The sequence below is a fragment of the Anomaloglossus baeobatrachus genome, chromosome 7, assembly GCF_048569485.1.
Source record: "Anomaloglossus baeobatrachus isolate aAnoBae1 chromosome 7, aAnoBae1.hap1, whole genome shotgun sequence".
Lineage (NCBI taxonomy): Eukaryota > Metazoa > Chordata > Amphibia > Anura > Aromobatidae > Anomaloglossus > Anomaloglossus baeobatrachus.
In genome coordinates, this window is record NC_134359.1 from 309,866,067 (window position 1) to 309,882,263 (window position 16,197).

The 16,197-nt window shown below is 53.9% G+C and overlaps 1 protein-coding gene across 3 annotated transcripts in view; it reads left to right on the plus strand.

Annotated features, from left to right (window-relative positions):
* The window catches only part of ITGAL (integrin subunit alpha L), a 69,505-nt gene that overhangs the window by 15,617 nt on the left and 37,691 nt on the right, over nucleotides 1–16,197 (plus strand). For 2 of the 3 annotated variants that reach the window (XM_075318688.1, XM_075318690.1), the window contains exons 9-25: nucleotides 255–393; nucleotides 1,450–1,517; nucleotides 4,135–4,255; nucleotides 4,360–4,508; nucleotides 4,585–4,722; nucleotides 4,793–4,996; nucleotides 5,751–5,872; nucleotides 6,522–6,667; nucleotides 6,804–6,958; nucleotides 7,034–7,147; nucleotides 9,044–9,105; nucleotides 9,311–9,452; nucleotides 9,525–9,617; nucleotides 11,775–11,854; nucleotides 11,971–12,007; nucleotides 12,274–12,350; nucleotides 12,450–12,524. In XM_075318688.1, the coding sequence (XP_075174803.1) occupies nucleotides 255–393; nucleotides 1,450–1,517; nucleotides 4,135–4,255; nucleotides 4,360–4,508; nucleotides 4,585–4,722; nucleotides 4,793–4,996; nucleotides 5,751–5,872; nucleotides 6,522–6,667; nucleotides 6,804–6,958; nucleotides 7,034–7,147; nucleotides 9,044–9,105; nucleotides 9,311–9,452; nucleotides 9,525–9,617; nucleotides 11,775–11,854; nucleotides 11,971–12,007; nucleotides 12,274–12,350; nucleotides 12,450–12,524 (1,922 nt within the window). The remainder of the gene's footprint in view (nucleotides 1–254; nucleotides 394–1,449; nucleotides 1,518–4,134; nucleotides 4,256–4,359; nucleotides 4,509–4,584; nucleotides 4,723–4,792; nucleotides 4,997–5,750; nucleotides 5,873–6,521; nucleotides 6,668–6,803; nucleotides 6,959–7,033; nucleotides 7,148–9,043; nucleotides 9,106–9,310; nucleotides 9,453–9,524; nucleotides 9,618–11,774; nucleotides 11,855–11,970; nucleotides 12,008–12,273; nucleotides 12,351–12,449; nucleotides 12,525–16,197) is intronic. The other variant, XM_075318689.1, reaches the window with a different exon arrangement.

Genomic DNA, 16,197 nt, shown 5'->3' on the forward strand with positions numbered 1-16,197 from the left:
ATTCTATCTCAGGGCTATCTTCTGTCCTCCACTCCTCATCCATGATTCATCTCAGGGCTATCTTCTCTCCACTCCTCATCCATGATTCCATCTCAGGGCTATCTTCTGTCCTCCACTCCTCATCCATGACACCATCTCGTGGTTAACTCCTGTCCTCTTTTTTTACCTTGCAGAAAGAAAATTAAATTCCATATTTTATAGTTTTACAAATGACGCCTGCAAATTTTTAATTTTTTTTTTTTTTTTTTTAACAGGTGGGAAAAAACTTTGAAGAAAACAAGATCACCAAGCTGGCGTCCTATCCAACAGAGAAGCACACGGAGGTCCTGCAGGATTATGCCAGCCTCGTGGGCTTCTTTAATGAGCTGCAGAGCAAGATCCTGGCGATTGAGGGTCAGTCCCTGCATTATTATAGTGATCACCGCATATAAGTAACCTATATATATTATACACAGGAATAATGTATATAATGTGCAGTCACTGTGTACATACATTACTGATCCTGAGCTACCTCCTGTATTATACTCCAGAGCTGCACTCACTATTCTGCTGCTGCAGTCACTGTGTACATACATTACATTACTGATCCTGAGTTACCTCCTGTATTATACTCCAGAGCTGCACTCACTATTCTGCTGGTGCAGTCACTGTGTACATACATTACTGATCCTGAGTTACCTCCTGTATTATAATCCAGAGCTGCACTCACTATTCTGCTGGTGTAGTCACTGTGTACATACATTACTGATCCTGAGTTACCTCCTGTATTATACTCCAGAGCTGCACTCACTATTCTGCTGCTGCAGTCACTGTGTACATACATTACATTACTGATCCTGAGCTACCTCCTGTATTATACTCCAGACCTGCACTCACTATTCTGCTGGTGCAGTCACTGTGTACATACATTACATTACTGATCCTGAGTTACCTCCTGTATTATACTCCAGAGCTGCACTCACTATTCTGCTGGTGCAGTCACTGTGTACATACATTACTGATCCTGAGTTACCTCCTGTATTATACTCCAGAGCTGCACTCACTATTCTGCTGCTGCAGTCACTGTGTACATACATTACTGATCCTGAGTTACCTCCTGTATTATACTCCAGAGCTGCACTCACTATTCTGCTGCTGCAGTCACTGTGTACATACATTACATTACTGATCCTGAGCTACCTCCTGTATTATACTCCAGAGCTGCACTCACTATACTGCTGGTGCAGTCACTGTGTACATACATTACATTACTGATCCTGAGTTACCTCCTGTATTATCCTCCAGAGCAGCACTCACTATTCTGCTTGTAGTGAGATGTAAAGTATAAGTTCTGCAAAATTGTGAGTTTGGCTCTGAGCTCCATTGTCGGTGCGTTCCTCTTGTGGACCCTGTGTGATGTATATTTGGGGGCTCGGCCATCAGTGATTCCTTCATACTGTCCTATTTCAGGAGTGGCGCAGGGCTCTAATTTCACTCAGGAAATGTCTTCTGCGGGGCTGAGCGCCGTCCTCACAGCGGTAAGTGCGGGCGGTGGGACGGGGCGCTCCACATAGTCAGGGGATGATGAGGGTTGGAGTTTGGGGGACACTGATTTATCAGTTCAGGGTCACCTGTGGGGGTCTACAGGGATGAGGGGTTAGTTGGGTCATATCTGGGGGCCATCACAGAGGAAGCTGCGGGGGCATCTGCTAGGAGCCATTATTGGGGCTAAAATAGAGGGGTCCTTCTATATACTATCATTGTGGAGGCGGACACCATCATTGGGGGGTCAAAGTGGGAATCATTAATGGGGAACATGTAAGAGTGGCTACTCCAGGGGATCGTCAATGTGAGGGAGTGGTAAGAGAGCTACTCCAGGAGATCATCAATGGGGGTAAGAGCTACTCCTGGGGATCATCAATGGGGGTAAGAGCTAGTCCTGGAGATCATCAATGGGGGTAAGAGGTAGTTCTGGAGATCATTAATGGGGGTAAGAGCTAGTCCTGGGGATCATCAATGGGGGTAAGAGCTACCCCTGGGGATCATCAATGGGGGTAAGAGCTACTCCTGGGGATCATCAATGGGGGTAACAGCTACTACTGGGGATCATCAATGGGGGTAAGAGCTAGTCCTGGGGATCATCAATGGGGGTAAGAGCTAGTCCTGGGGATCATCAATGGGGGTAAAAGCTACTCCTGGGGATCATCAATGGGGGTAAGAGCTAGTCCTGGGGATCATCAATGGGGGTAAGAGCTAGTCCTGGGGATCATCAATGGGGGTAAGAGCTACTCCTGGAGATCATCAATGGGGGTAAGAGCTACTCCTGGAGATCATCAATGGGGGTAAGAGCTACTCCTGGGGATCATCAATGGGGCTAAGAGCTAGTCCTGGAGATCATCAATGAGGGTAAGAGCTACTCCTGGAGATCATCAATGGGGGGGGTAAAAGGGCTACTCCTGGGGATCATCAATGGGTGTAAGATCATCAATGTGGGTAAGAGCTAGTCCTGGAGATCATCAATGGGGGTAAGAGCTAGTCCTGGGGATCATCAATGGGGGTAAGAGCTAGTCCTGGGGATCATCAATGGGGGTAAGAGCTAGTCCTGGAGATCATCAATGAGGGTAAGAGCTAGTCCTGGGGATCATCAATGGGGGTAAGAGCTAGTCCTGGAGATCATCAATGAGGGTAAGAGCTAGTCCTGGAGATCATCAATGAGGGTAAGAGCTACTCCTGGAGATCATCAATGGGGGGGGTAAAAGGGCTACTCCTGGGGATCATCAATGGGTGTAAGATCATCAATGTGGGTAAGAGCTAGTCCTGGGGATCATCAATGGGGGTAAGAGCTACTCCTGGAGATCATCAATGGGGGTAAGAGCTACTCCTGGGGATCATCAATGGAGGTAAGAGCTAGTCCTGGGGATCATCAATGGGGGTAAGAGCTAGTCCTGGAGATCATCAATGAGGGTAAGAGCTAGTCCTGGGGATCATCAATGGGGATAAGAGCTAGTCCTGGGGATCATCAATGGGGGTAAGAGCTAGTCCTGGAGATCATCAATGGGGGGGGTAAAAGGGCTACTCCTGGGGATCATCAATGGGTGTAAGATCATCAATGGGGATAAGAGCTAGTCCTGGGGATCATCAATGGGGATAAGAGCTAGTCCTGGAGATCATCAATGGGGGTAAGAGCTAGTCCTGGGGATCATCAATGGGGGTAAAAGCTAGTCCTGGGGATCATCAATGGGGGAATGAGGGGCCACTCCTGGGCATCATCAATGGGGGAATGAGGGGCTACTCCTGGGGATCATTAATGAGGGGGTAACAGAGCTTCTCCTGGGGATCATCAATGGGGGGGTAACAGAGCTTCTCCTGGGGATCATCAATGGGGGGTAAGAGGGGCTACTCCTGGGGATCATCAATGGGGGGGGTAAGAGAGCTACTCCTGGGGATCATCAATGGGGGGGATGAGGGGCTGCTCCCGGGGGCCATCAGTCGGGGAGGGGTGAGGGGTTGCTCCCGGAGGTCATCCATGAAGGGCGTGGGGCTGCTCCTTTGAATAACCTCGAGGGGTAGGGAGGCTGGGCTTTCACCCGAGGGGTAGGGAGGCTGTGGTTACACCCGAGGGGTAGGGAGGCTGTGGTTACACCCGAGGGGTAGGGAGGCTGTGGTTACACCCGAGGGGTAGGGAGGCTGTGCTTACACCCGAGGGGTAGGGAGGCTGTGCTTACACCCGAGGGGTAGGGGGGCTGTTACACCCGAGGGGTAGGGGGGCTGTGCTTACACCCGAGGGGTAGGGAGGCTGTGCTTACACCCGAGGGGTAGGGAGGCTGTGCTTACACCCGAGGGGTAGGGGGGCTGTGCTTACACCCGAGGGGTGGGGGGCTGTGCTTACACCCCAGGGGTGGGGGGCTGTGCTTACACCCGAGTGGTAGGGTGGCGCTTACACCCGAGGGGTAGGGGGGCTGTGCTTACACCCGAGGGGTGGGGGGCTGTGCTTACACCCGAGGGGTAGGGGGGCTGTGCTTACACCCCAGGGGTGGGGGGCTGTGCTTACACCCGAGGGGTGGGGGGTGTGCTTACACCCGAGGGGTAGGGGGGCTGTGCTTACACCCGACTGGCCAGCAGCCGCTGATCTGTGACCGCTGCTCCTTCTTGTAGGATGGGGAGGTTCTGGGAGATCCGGGGATATTTGATTGGTCGGGTGGAATCCTGAATGTGGCGGGGCAGGGCGGCCTTGCTTACATGTCCCGGAGTAAGGAGGATAAGTACGGCTACCTGGGTGAGTGACGGCATATTACCGGCAGTCTGTACCACTCTGCTGTATATATGTATACTTCTGGGGAACGCGTCCTCTGTCACCCACCCGCTTGTTGCTTACCACAGGTTACTCTGTGGCTCGGCTCCAAACTGGAGAGGGTCCGCTGTATGTGGTGGGGTCTCCTCGCTTTCAGTATGTCGGACTCGTCACTGTCCTGCAGGAAGTTTCTGGAGAACTTACATGGAAGAAGGTGGATTCCCTGCGGGGGGAACAGGTGAGACCCTGAATGTCGGCACGGGCAGGGACAGTGCGAGATGTCGGCCCTGATCAGAAGACCCCTCTTGTTGTAGGTTGGCTCATACTTTGGAGCAGAGATAGCCATCTCAGACCTCGACCAAAATGGTGTGACGGACCTGGTGCTGATTTCTGCTCCTCATCATTATGCGCCTAAATGGTCGGGACAAGTCTCCGTGTGTCGGATCGCTGAGGTGAGATCCGTGTGAGTAATACGAGACTTCATCCGAGGTGGTCCTCCTAAGTGACAGACTGTGTGTTCAGCAGAAGCTGCAGTGCACGGACACCCTCCACGGGGAACCAGGACATCTACAGTCCCAGTTCGGAGCCGCCGTCTCTTCTCTTGGGGATTTGGATGGAGATGACCTCACTGAGGTGGCAGTGGGTGCCCCATACGAGATGGATGGACGAGGAGCTGTGTACATCTATAGAGGGAGTCCTTCAGGACTGATTGCTGCCTACAGCCAGGTAATACAAGATGGCAGCATGAAATTGGGAGCAAGAGGGTTACGTTCACACTGGAGAAGAGCCGGGGAACAGGATGAGAGATGATGGAGAAGAGGGAGACTGGCGGTGATAGAGTGGACAGGCACAGCAGTCATAAGGATGATGGACAGAGGATCATACAGGTGAAGGATGAGACAAACTGGGGGGGAGTGTCCTGGAGGTGCCGGTTGAGAATGATGGGGGTCCTGGAGGTGACTGACGAGAGATGGAGGGTTCTGGAGGTAAAGAAGTGTCCTGGAGGTGACAGATGAAAGACAGGGTCCTGGAGGAAAAGGAAGAAAGATGGAGGGTCCTGAAGATGAATGATGAGAGAGATGGGGGTACTGGAGGTGACAGGGGGTCCTGGAGGTGATGGACAAGAGAAACAAAGGATCCTAGAGTGATGGATGAGCGAGAGAGAGAGAGAGAGGGGGGGTCCTGGAGGTGAAGGATTAGAGAGATGGAGGGTTCTGGAGGTGACTGACATGGGACAGGGGGTCCTAGAGGTGACGGATGAGAGAGATCGAAGGTCTTAGCGATAATGGACTAGTGACGAGGTTGCTGTAGGTGACATATGAGACTGGGTGCTAGAGATGACAGTTGAGTGAGACGGAGGGCTCTAGGGTGATGGACGAGACGGGGGGTCCTGGAGGTGTCAGGTGAGAACAGCAGGGTCCTAGAGGTGAGCGTTATTATGGTAGAGCGAGTCAATGTTGAGTTGTGTCGTCTTTGTCAGAGGCTGCTCAGTCCTCCGGGGATCCTGGGATTCGGTCTCTCCCTACATGGAGTCTTGGACATGACGGAGGATGGCCTGATCGATGTGGTTGTAGGATCGCGGGGTCATGTGACTTTGCACAGGTCGTATGATGTCTTTGTTTTTAATCATTAGGACAGTAGTAGACATCACTATGTGGATGGGGTCAGGGTCCAGCATTCACAGCAAGATCGCGAACTGTAGTAGAGGCAGAAGGTCTCGGTCACCCACTCCCTTTTGGGCTCATATGGGCTTCTCTACAATGATGGTGGTGCCACTGCTACAAAATAAGGCAATCTGACACTTGCAGCCGTGATAATGAAGGCCTAGCCCTGACATGGCGCCCATGAGAATGAAGGCCTGGCCCTGACATGGCGCCCATGAGTATGAAGGCCTGGCCCTGACCCTGACATGGCGCCCATGAGAATGAAGGTCTGGCCCTGACATGGCGCCCATGAGTATGAAGGCCTGGCCCTGACACTGAGATGGCGCCCATGAGAATGAAGACCTGGCCCTGACATGGTGCCCATGAGAATGAAGGCTTGGCCCTGACATGGCACCCATGAGAATGAAGGCCTGACCCTGACATGGCCCCCATGAGAATGAAGGCCTGGCCCTGACCCTGACATGGCGCCCATGATAATGATGTACAGTAGTCTTTGAGTGCTCTCTGTCTCTGGCTTCATCTGAGTTTAGGCCACAGATCTTCCCACCATCTCTCCAACCAGACATCTCATGTTCTTCTCCACACAGATCGCAACCTGTTCTCAACGTGAGTCTGAACCTGACGGCCAACCAGACACACCTGGTTCTATCCAGCCTGGAGACGATCGGCTGTGACGGTGTGCTGACCCTACACGCGTGTGTGCATGTTGAAATGTTGACTCCAAAGTACACAGGTATGAAAAAAAAAAAGTGACTTTGTCTGCTGGATCAGTCCCTGCTCGTGTCTGATGGATGCATGTGTGCGTCTACATGCTGGATGTGGCCCGGCGCTCGCCTGATTAGAACACAATATTCTTCTTTGTCCCCTAGGCTCAATGTCCATGTCCATCCAGTACAGTCTTGTTCTTGATTCTCTAAAGCCTGAGAGCCGAATGTTATTCCCAGACAAGCAGAGAGAGATGGTGCGGACCGTGCAGATCCCCGTGCCCGGATCCTGCTGTCAGAACCACACCGCATTCCTCCAGGTGAGACAGTCATGGTCCGCCTCACTCCCGGACTGTGATGGCAGCTGCTTGGCTCATGTCTCTCTCCTTTTATAGGACTGTGGCGTGGAGGACATCTCGGATGTGCAGGTGTCTCTCACGGCTGTAGTACAGCAGGTTTCCCCTCCTCGGCATGTCTTACAGTCCAAGGATCTTAATGCCACTAAGCTGGTAGGTGTGACAGCCACCGTTCACTTTCCTACAGGTGTCACGGTCGTCTCTCTGCATAGAAACTGGTGACAGGTTCTGGGTCAGTATCTCACTTAGCCTGGTGAGACTCTGCAGATTTAAATGCATTTTCCTTTCAGCAGTCAGAGGGTTAATGTCTGTCATCACTTCCAGCAAGTGTACTCATCACCTTCTCAGGTGTTTCTGGTTTGGACCACTCACAGTGCCTTTATCTACCCTCTGCTCCCTCTAGAGGGTGCCAGTTATTCTCAGATCTCTGTGTAAGCATGGCCAGGAGGTGTAAGGAGCAGGCGGAGCCCTCTGCCACTTGCTGTGCTGACTGCAGCATTGGTGCTACTGCTGTAGTCCGTGGTGGGCTGGTTGTAGAGTTGGGACGTTTCCTAGTAGTCTGTTTACACTCCCCTTTTTACGTAGTTTCCTTCTGTGCACGTTTAGTCGCTCCTTTGTGATTGCCGTGTGTACAAGTTTCCCCTGTCTGTGTTTTAATTGTGTGGTTTGCGTTTCAGTTCTGGTTCACCCCTCGGGTGGAGGTGGGGGAGGGGAGTTACATCAGGACTTGGACATGAGTCAGGGTCATGCTGTGGGCTCGGACCTAGCTACCATGAAGCCTACCTCCAAAATAAGGGACAGCGCAGGGTCTTGCGCCTGAGGGCCAGTCTAGGTGCCCCCGTCCTGTCATCCAGTCTCCGTGACAACAGGGTGGGCTGTCCATCCTAGTAGCTCTTTTGCACATGTGAGGGGTGGTCTGTGGGGATGAAGTGGGTGGATTTCCTCCACCTTCTGTCACGATCAAGGGGTAACAAGCGGGAGTCACACCCCTCCTTTATACCTCCCGACCGACAGACAAAGCACGTGACACGCTCTCTAGCGCCCCTCTTATAGTCAGCCCAATTATGGAATTGCCCGACAATAAGCAAGGAGGCCGCTATTCTACTGTGCCGATGCTTGAAGGGCTCCCGGTGAGATTAGGATATGTATTCCTCCGACCTCCACGGACGGAATATATAAAAACCTCCCCAAATCTCACTGGCCGCCCCACAATGATCCTTGGCATAAACTTGCTGCCACCAAACGATTTACGATAACTATTAACCGAACGCACAGACGTGGAGCTCAGGATCGAGATAACGGAACAGCCCAAGATTAATTTAATAATGTAATCGGCCTAAGCCAAACTAGAAACTACAATATATACAATAGGGGATCTACAGAATATACAGTTAGTTCAGAGTACAGTTACAGGCAAGGTATGGATTACAAACAGGCATACAATTCAAGCAGTTACCTTGTGCGTCTGGTCACAGGGGGGCGCTGTAGACCAGGTTTCCAGGAACTTTCCCACAGGTGTATCCACACATGACCCCCGGCAAAAGAACAAGCCAAAATGTCTGAACTGTGGTTATCAACCTGGCCGAATCCCTGTCCCCTCCTACCTTCGTGACCTCAGAGGGAGCACGGTCACTCCCCTGGCTGGAGTCAAGAGTAATATCCCAAAAGGGACTATTACACGCAACTCCGGACTGGGAGGTCCGATCGGGACGGTTCTGGTGTCATCAGATCCGCCCGGGTACCCTCTGCATTTTGAGTCCAAGCATGACTGATGAATGGACACAACCCCCCAGGGGGTCTTCCTCTCCCTTTATTGTAAAGGCCTGACAGGACACCTAATCTCCATATCATAGGAGATTGCTTTTGGATGTGTACTGGGATTTGACACCTTTCCAGATGTTGGACATCTGAGAAGGATCTCGGTGTGAAGGGAGAAGGGAGGGTGCCACCAGGGAGTGACCAGAGAAATGATGACTGGGCATCATAATTCCTCTTCATATCCCAGGATTTACCTCACACCTTCCATCTTCTTATCTCCTTTCTCTTTAGATTTCCTTTCAGATCTGTGAAGAGGGAAAGATCTGTAATCCAGATATGAGCATTAACCTAAAGTAAGTGATTCCCCCTCTCCCCCCCCCCGACTGAAGGCCTCACATGTCCCCTCCACTCACATCCACCATTATTGTCCACCTGGCACTTATAGCAGACGTTGTGGAGCTGCAGAGTCCTCACTGTGATGGGCCTGAGTCTTCCTGGAGGTCGGGGGCTGCCTTGCTCTGTGATATGGCTGACTGATCATTGTGGCTTCTCTTGTAGTCGTTCTCCGCTGGTTCTGCAGGATGGCGCCCTGTTCTCCATGTTCCTTACCCTAAAAAACATGAATGAGCGGGCTCCTCAGACCAGACTGCACCTCCATGTTCCACCTGGGCTGTCTTACCGCAAAGCCAATGTCACAGAGGTACGGCAGGTGTAGCAATGTGCGTGCTGATTTCTTGTATGAGCCCTCATCATGGCTTCCTCATATCTACAGGCTTCTCACTGGATCTCTCTGGAGTGTGGAGACTTCAAGGAGCAGAAACTGGCATGTAACGTCAGCCACCCGATTCTGAAGAGACGAGTCTGGGTGAGACGAGATGGAGCAGAGCGAGCAATGAAGATTCTGGGGAAGTGGGGGAGAGGAGACCTCGTAGATGAAGATAGGCAGCAATTTGGATTTGGGTGGGAAGAAGATGGAGGAGGTATTGGGGATGAGGATAGTGGAAGGACGACTATGGGAAAAGTGGTGACACTGGGGATGAGGATGGTGGAAGGACGACTATGGGGAAAGGGGTGACACTGGGGATGAGGATGGTGGAGGGGTGACTATGGGGAAAGTGGTGACACGGGGGATGAGGATGGTGGAGGGGCGACTATGGGGAAAGTGGTGACACAGGAGGATTAGAAAGGTGGAGAGGTGACTATGGGGAAAGTGGTGACACAGGAGGATGAGAAAGGTGGAGGGGCAACTATGGGGAAAGTGGTGACACGGGGGATGAGGATGGTGGAGGGGCGACTATGGGGAAAGGGGTGACACGGGAGCTGAGGATGATGGAGGGGCGACTATGGGGAAAGTGGTGACACGGGGGATGAGGATGGTGGAGGGGCGACTATGGGGAAAGGGGTGACACGGGAGCTGAGGATGATGGAGGGGCGACTATGGGGAAAGTGGTGACACGGGGGATGAGGATGGTGGAGGGGCGACTATGGGGAAAGGGGTGACACGGGAGCTGAGGATGATGGAGGGGTGACTATGGGGAAAGTGGTGACATGGGGATGAGGATGGTGGAGGGGTGACTATGGGAAAAGTGGTGACACGGGGGATGAGGCGAATGGAGGGGCAACTATAGGGAAAGTGGTGACGGGGGACGACCCTTATTTAGCATTACACATAACCGTTCAGAATATTAACTCTTTATGCTCTCCATTGATCATCTCTGCCTTTCAGTGGTAGACTCGGGCAATATCCCACAAGCGCAACACAGAGTGGCAGGGATTCTCACCACCATAGTCTGACCAACCCATCGTCTTCATCTCTTTTACAGAGGTGCAACTGGAGGCGAAAATAAGGAAACTGAGGCTGGTGGGAGAGCTTAGTGGGGGGAAAGCTGCATCTAAGGACGGGGAGGGGACACTGCATCTAAACACGGGGGGACACGACAGCTAAGGAGGAGGGGGACGCTGCATCTAAGGACTGAGGGGCGGCCCTGCAGCTAAGGACTGGGGGAGGGGGACGCTGCAGCTAAGGGCGGGGGGAGGGGGACGCTGCAGCTAAGGGCGGGGGGAGGGGGACGCTGCAGCTAAGGGCGGGGGGAGGGGGACGCTGCAGCTAAGGGCGGGGGGAGGGGGACGCTGCAGCTAAGGGCGGGGGGAGGGGGACGCTGCAGCTAAGGGCGGGGGGAGGGGGACGCTGCAGTTAAGGACGGGGGCAGGGGGACGCTGCAGCTAAGGGCGGGGGAAGGGGGACGCTGCAGCTAAGGGCGGGGGAAGGGGGACGCTGCAGCTAAGGGCGGGGGGAGGGGGACGCTGCAGCTAAGGACGGGGGGAGGGGGACGCTGCAGCTAAGGGCGGGGGGAGGGGGACGCTGCAGCTAAGGGCGGGGGGAGGAGGACGCTGCAGCTAAGGGCGGGGGGAGGAGGACGCTGCAGCTAAGGGCGGGGGGAGGGGGACGCTGCAGCTAAGGGCGGGGGGAGGGGGACGCTGCAGCTAAGGGCGGGGGGAGGGGGACGCTGCAGCTAAGGGCGGGGGGAGGGGGACGCTGCAGCTAAGGGCGGGGGGAGGGGGACGCTGCAGCTAAGGGCGGGGGGAGGGGGACGCTGCAGCTAAGGGCGGGGGGAGGGGGACGCTGCAGCTAAGGGCGGGGGGAGGGGGACGCTGCAGCGAAGGGCGGGGGGAGGGGGACGCTGCAGCTAAGGGCGGGGGGAGGGGGACGCTGCAGCTAAGGGCGGGGGGAGGGGGACGCTGCAGCTAAGGGCGGGGGGAGGGGGACGCTGCAGCTAAGGGCGGGGGGAGGGGGACGCTGCAGCTAAGGGCTGGGGGAGGGGGACGCTGCAGCTAAGGGCGGGGGGAAGGGGACGCTGCAGCTATGGACAAGGGGAAGGGGACGCTGCAGCTAAGGATGGAGGGGATGCTGCAGCTAAGGACGGGGGGGACGCTGCAGCTATATACAGAGTACATGCTGCTCTCTTAGCATGTCCTCTGAGTCCGCTATGACCAGAACCTGATAGTCTTCTCTGCTCCTCAGGCTGTTGTCCACATCATGTTCAGCGTGGTCTCCAATGTCTCCTGGGCTGACCGCATTTTCCTGGCCACCATTGTGATGAGGTGAGAGGGAGGCCGTCTGTCCACTTGCTGGGGGATGGGGGGGGGGGGGGGCGAGTCTTGGCCAGTGAGTTTTCGGTTCAGGGACTTATGATTTACCTTTTCTTTTTTCCCTATAGAGATGGAAATAAAACGTCCAGCAATGCTGAAAACGAGGTGCCCGTTCTGGGGATGACGATGGGGAGCAGTGAAGATTAGGGAATCGTGTAGAAAGAGGGGGCGCTGAGGATAAGAATTAAGGATATGAAGGGTTTGGGGAGTTGAAAGGGAAGCAACATGGGAAATGAAGAACGTGACCAATAATGGGGTTGGGGGACTCCAGGGAATGAGAGTGCACGTAGGATAAAAGTGGGGGGAGGCTGGAGATGATGGCAGCCAATAGTCCAGCTGTGACCACACCCTGACCCATGTCTGCTCCTCAGGACGTCGTCTACGTATTGTCTAGCCTTGTGGCCAATGTCTCCTGGGCTGATCGTTTTCTGGCCACCATTGTGATGAGGTGAGAGGGGCGGCCGCTCCATCCTCTGTCTGGGGATGTCCTGGGTTGTGGATGTCTGTCCTCAGGTTTACAGTTTGGGCATTTATCTTCTCCTGATAGAGATGGAAACAGAACCACCGGTATCACAGAATACGAGGTGCCCGTCCTGTATCCCATCCACATCATCAGCCGCAGGTAAGTACCGGCCCGGGGAGGCCGAGCTAGTGACTTACCCTGCAGGACAGAGTGCGATATTCTGCAGCCAGGGGTGGAATAATCTGCAGAGATACCTCCAGGTAAGGAGGGACAGGGAACAATCTGCAGAGATACCTCCAGGTAATGAGGGACAGGGAACAATCTGCAGAGATACCTCCAGGTAAGGAGGGACAGGGAACAATCTGCAGAGATGGCGGCGGGTTACAATCTGCAGAGATGGCGGCGGGTTACAATCTGCAGAGATGGCGGCGGGTTACAATCTGCAGAGATGGCGGCGGGTTACAATCTGCAGAGATGGCGGCGGGTTACAATCTGCAGAGATGCCGGCGGGTTACAATCTGCAGAGATGGCGGCGGGTTACAATCTGCAGAGATGGCGGCGGGTTACAATCTGCAGAGATGGCGGCGGGTTACAATCTGCAGAGATGGCGGCGGGTTACAATCTGCAGAGATGGCGGCGGGTTACAATCTGCAGAGATACCTCCAGGTAAGGAGGGACAGGGAACAATCTGCAGAGATACCTCCAGGTAAGGAGGGACAGGGAACAATCTGCAGAGATGCCGGCGGGTTACAATCTGCAGAGATGGCGGCGGGTTACAATCTGCAGAGATACCTCCAGGTAAGGAGGGACAGGGAACAATCTGCAGAGATGGCGGCGGGTTACAATCTGCAGAGATGGCGGCGGGTTACAATCTGCAGAGATGCCGGCGGGTTACAATCTGCAGAGATGCCGGCTGGTTACAATCTGCAGAGATGCCGGCGGGTTACAATCTGCAGAGATGCCGGCGGGTTACAATCTGCAGAGATGCCGGCGGGTCCGGCTGGGCTGGGGTGTTCTGCCATTCTTTTGCTGCAGCTTCTTGTTTTTCTCCTGACTCTGGTCATGGTGCTGATTGAACCTTATGGCTGATGGCTCCTCTCCTGTTGCTGGTGCATCTGGTCTTGATTCTGGTGGATCCTGTCATGTGGCTGCTTGGTCTTATTGTTTTGCAGGTACATGCTGTCATCTTGTCAGTGGGGCAGGTTGTGTTGCTGATGGATTTAGCAGCAATATGTTACGATCAAAGTGTTTTTGCTTTGCTGTCGCGTGTGCTGGCATGGTCTTGTCGCGTGTGCTGGCATGGTCTTGTCGCGTGTGCTGGCATGGTCTTGTCGCGTGTGCTGGCATGGTCTTGTCGCGTGTGCTGGCATGGTCTTGTCGCGTGTGCTGGCATGGTCTTGTCGCGTGTGCTGGCGGGATCTTGTCGCGTGTGCTGGCGGGGACCTTGTCGCGTGTGCTGGCGGGGACCTTGTCGCGTGTGCTGGCGGGGACCTTGTCGCGTGTGCTGGCGGGGACCTTGTCGCGTGTGCTGGCGGGATCTTCATAGAATCATAGAATGGTTAAGTTGGAAGGGACCAGTTGACTCGCCCACCCCAGGGCTATGGGACACCCGGTGCCGGGCCGGACTAGTCCGGTGGTAGTCAGTGGTGGCTGGGCCCGGCTCCGTGGCCCTGGTGGGTGTCAGTAGAATATGTGGCTTGATGAATAAAGTTTGTGTTCGTGACGCCACCTGTGGTCTGCGGCTATTAAGCCGCCGCTGCTGTGTGAGGACTCCGGGGTGATGATACGGCAGCAATGGTGGTACTGCTCCCCACAGGTGGAGCGGAGCTCCGGGGACACTGTTAGTGCTCGTGAGAGTCTATGGGGTTGTGTGGATAACACGGTGCAGGGCCGACAGGCAATGAAAGAACCAGGCACAAACAACAGTCTCTTTACCTTTTCCTCTTTTACTCTGGGAACAGTCCAGTCCTGGGAGACCGTTACAGGTGGTGATGGGGATCCGGTCGGCCTGGAAGTACTTGGGGTGATCTTTCTGGCCAGCTGAGTATGAGGCCTACTCCTGTGCTTTTCTTTGTTATGATAGGACCCTGCTTCTCTGAATCCAGCAATGGCCCTCTTTGCTGCTGGGACCGGTGGTATATCCCTTTCCCTCTGTAGCAGGCTGCGCAGGCCCTCTCTGGTGCTTCTCTGCTGGAGTCCACACCGGGCCCTGATGCTGCAGCTGTACCTTTTGGGATGTTTTTGGGCCAGGTGCTTGCAGCTCTCCTGCTCTTCGGATTCGGCTACCAGGGAGTATTTTAAGCCCTGGTGTCCGATGTCCGAGTCTCTCTGCTGCCTCTCTGCTACTCCTGCTTCCCTGGGCCAAGCTACTCTAGCTCTAGGCCCCAGATCCACAGGACAGCTCACTCTGCGTCTGTTCACTTCTCCTGCTCTCTACAGACTGACCACTACTTCCTCCCTCAGATCAGACTTAAGGGATGCTCCCTGGAATCCCAGGTTCAGAGCTCCCCCTGCTGGCCGGAGGGAGAACTGCGTTGGATGTTAAACTTGCTGGCCAATGGACCTCCCAATTACCTCCAGGCTCAGCATTAACCCTTTGGAAGGGCAATGCTGTTGTGGCGACCAGGTCCTGGGGCGCCACAGACCTCCAGGGCCATTGGGTCCAACCCCCTGTGAGTGCAGGTTTTCCTAATACATTTTTTTTTTTTGCATTTACATCCATTGATCATATGGCTGTCCATGTGCTTGGTATGTACGACTCTGTTTTTGAATGGTACTTTCACTACTGTATCTGACAGCCCTAGCGTTCAAGTTCAGGGTCCCCTTAGACTGACTACATGCCACATGGATAGTTACTTGCACTCTGTGGTGGGTATATTCCAGGTGGTCAGTATAGTGGGGGTTGAGGCATGGTGCTAGTAGTTATAGTTGCACCTTTTGAGAAAATTGTATTACTTATTTCTAACACAGGGCTTCCACAACAGTTGGTGCACATTCATGCCAATTGATCTCCCCTTTGTCTGATCATCTATTTTGGCCTCTTTTGGCTTTCTGACTGCTTTTTACATGTAATATGTGCCAGGTTGGTATATGGGTATCATTTGGTGGTTATCATCACCTGTCTCTACAAAAAAGTTTTAATCATAATAATTGTTGTCTTTTGTACTCAATAAAATTTGAATCTATTTTTCAACTATAAAGTCTCTGTACAGATTTTTCTCTTCTATGGTTTTACATCTCAGCTATAGGTTTATCCAGCTTCCACTTAAAGATTTCCATTGATGGAGAGCTCTCTACCTCCCGTGGTTCCACTCTCTCTGCCCTCACTGCCTCCCTTGGCTGCCTGTTCCACTCTCTGACTGCCCTCACTGCCTCCCATGGCTGCCTTTTCCACTCTCTCTGCCCTCACTGCCTCCCATGGCTGCCTGTTCCACTCTCTCTGCCCTCACTACCTCCCATGGTAGCCTGTTCCACTCTCTCTGCCCTCACTACCTCCCTTGGTAGCCTGTTCCACTCTCTGACTGCCCTCACTACCTCCCTTGGTAGCCTGTTCCACTCTCTGACTGCCCTCACTGCCTCCCATGGCTGCCTTTTCCACTCTCTCTGCCCTCACTGCCTCCCATGGCTGCCTTTTCCACTCTCTCTGCCCTCACTACCTCCCATGGTAGCCTGTTCCACTCTCTCTGCCCTCACTACCTCCCTTGGTAGCCTGTTCCACTCTCTGACTGCCCTCACTACCTCCCTTGGTAGCCTGTTCCACTCTCTGACTGCCCTCACTACCTCCCTTGGTAGCCTGTTCCACTCTCTGACTGCCCTCACTGCCTCCCATGGC